The 2,313-nt window shown below is 64.3% G+C and overlaps 2 protein-coding genes across 2 annotated transcripts in view; one reads left to right on the top strand and one right to left on the bottom strand.

Annotated features, from left to right (window-relative positions):
- The window catches only part of AMSG_11221 (uncharacterized protein), a gene marked incomplete at its 5' end in the record, with an annotated part of 1,381 nt that extends 260 nt beyond the window's left edge, over positions 1-1,121 (top strand). The window contains one exon of the mRNA XM_013897415.1: positions 369-1,121. Within this exon, the coding sequence (XP_013752869.1) occupies positions 369-918 (550 nt within the window). The 3' untranslated portion in view covers positions 919-1,121. The remainder of the gene's footprint in view (positions 1-368) is intronic.
- On the bottom strand, positions 934-2,205 carry AMSG_11222 (uncharacterized protein; the record flags this gene model as incomplete). The annotated part of the gene is made up of 2 exons (XM_013897416.1): positions 934-2,035; positions 2,165-2,205. 2 exons carry the CDS (start codon positions 2,203-2,205, stop codon positions 997-999), a joined length of 1,080 nt encoding a protein of 359 aa, XP_013752870.1. The 3' UTR covers positions 934-996.
- Positions 2,206-2,313: the final 108 nt, after the last annotated feature.

Here is a 2,313-nt window from a genome sequence, read left to right on the forward strand (position 1 = left end):
ATCCCCCCCCCCCCCCCCCCCCCCCCCCCCCTTTCCGCTCGGGATGGATGAGCGTCTGTCTCTGCTGCCATCTTTGCCCACTCGGGGGGCCCCGGGAGGGAGGGCATGGGGCGCATCCTGACTGCCATCTGCGCGGGGATCTGAGCTGGGGTCCTGGCTTGGGTCTGGATCGAGGGTTGGGGCCCGGGGAGAATGGGTGTGGATATGCGTGTGTGTGGTGTGTGTGTGTGTGTGTGTGTGTGTGTGGTGTGTGTGGTGTGTGTGGCTATGATGGTGATGCTGGCTGGCATGGGCACGGTCATGGGCCTGGGTGGGTGGGTCAAGGGTTGTACTTACGGGTGTGTGGATGATTGGTGGTGGCGTCGTAGTGATATGGTCAAGGCATGGTTGCCGGGTCCGGTGGTGGTCGAGGATGGTGAGATCAAGGTGCCTGTGGCGTCGCCGGCCCTGCTCTGCGGCTTGTGTCAGGTGCTGGCGAGCTTGGACAAGACGGTGGCGGTGCTGGCGGGTGATGATGTCGACGAGGCCAAGAAGCTTGCAGCACATTTTGCGCTAGTGGCGGGCGTGCCCAATGCTGACGCCGAGACCGTGGCGGCGTCGGGCGGCAACGAGATGATCGCCACTGTGGCGCGGCTGCAGCAGGCGGTGGACATGGCGTACGCTGCGCGGACTGCATTGCACAGCTGCGTCCGTGACGGTCTGCTGGCGCCGCCGGTCTGGACCGCGCTCGACAAGAACGTCGCCGACCTCAACGCCAGCGACGTTCTGCCGGCCCTCTTCGGCATCCGCCAGGCCCCGTCCAAGCACGATAACGAGCCGGCAACCAAGCGGGCCAAGCGCAGCAGCGGCAAGGGCAAGGGCAAGGGCAAGGGCTCGAGCAAGAAGGGAAAGAGCAAGAAGGGCAAGGCCAAGGCCTGAAGATCAAGTGCGGCGCAGTACATCGGTTGCTTGTTTTAGCGGCGAGGACATTGCCAGTTCCTTGTGCTCAGCACCACGTCATGCGCTCTCCCGCATCCAGGCTACAAACTCGTCAAAGAGGACCGGCCAGGCCGAGTCGGCCGAGTAGACGTCGTCGATCGAGGCTGCAGTGGAGAGGAGCTCGTAAAAGTCGACAAAGAGCGCCCACTGATCAGCATTGATGACTCGGTACGAGCAGGCTGGGGAGTGGAGAAAGGCCTCAAAGGCGTCAAGGAGCCCACTCTCGCCCGCGCCCGGCGCCAGCAGCAACCGCCACATCGAGCACGCCATGTCTTTGGAGACCGACTTTTGCCCCGGCCGCGTCATGTACTCGAACGCGTAGCGGTAGAGCGCCCGAAGCGAGTCATCGTCGCCGGCCACCCGCTCGACAATCGAGTTGACAAAGGTGTTGAGCGAGTCGAGCGACGCCACATCGTGCTGCGAGAGCGTCATCCACTCGTCCTGCGCAAAGTAGCCCATCAGTGCCGCGTTGACGATCCAAGCCAGCGCGAGCAGGTGTACCGATTCGACATTCCATCCGAGCGCCTGGCAGAGCTCGTACACGCCCTCGGGTCCGATCACGGTCGAGTCGAGTGGGTCTGCAAACTGGTCAAACACTGCAGCGAGCTTCCACGGCGAGAAGACAGCCTCGGGCGCGGCCATCGACAGCGCGGCCATCCCCACCGCCATCTCGCGGGCTATGGCGTCACGCTCGACCAGCGACACCGCTGCTGCCACTGACGACGGCGATGCATCCATGGCCTGTAGGTTTCGCATGCTTGCGGCCTCGTGCGCCATCAAGGCCGCCACCCCTTCACGCCGGCGCCCCGATCCACCGCCCGCCGACCTTGCCGCAGCATAAACAGAGCCGGCTCCGCCGCCTCCCAACGACCTCCGCTCACCAAACATGCTCTGTGCCGCCGCCTCTGGCGTGGGCGATGCCGTGGCCGACTCGGGCGGCGAGGGATGCGAGCGGTACGAGGCGGCGACCGAGGCGGCGAGGAACTTGCGTCGCTTGGGAGAGGGATGGAGGGCATGGCGGGCATGGGTGTAGCGGACAACCGAGCCGATATCGATGCTACCACTAGCTGTCCTTGTCTCTGTCTCTTCCAATGACCTGTGGCCTCTTCCTCCTTCTTGTCCTGCTTGTCGTCCTACGGCCGGTGGTGGTCGTGGCGGGAGGAGGGGACCTTCCCCACAGCCGGACGAGACCACCATGTCAGCCACGCCCTGGCTGCTCTGCGACATACCCAACCAGAGCAGGGAGAGAGAAGGAGAGAGAGAGAGGGAGAGAGAGAGAGTGTGTGTGTATGTGATGTGGAGGGAGGAGGAAGGGGGAGCGCGAGAGTAGAACGT

The sequence above is a fragment of the Thecamonas trahens genome (assembly GCF_000142905.1).
Source record: "Thecamonas trahens ATCC 50062 unplaced genomic scaffold supercont1.72, whole genome shotgun sequence".
NCBI classification, from domain to species: Eukaryota; order Apusomonadida; family Apusomonadidae; genus Thecamonas; species Thecamonas trahens.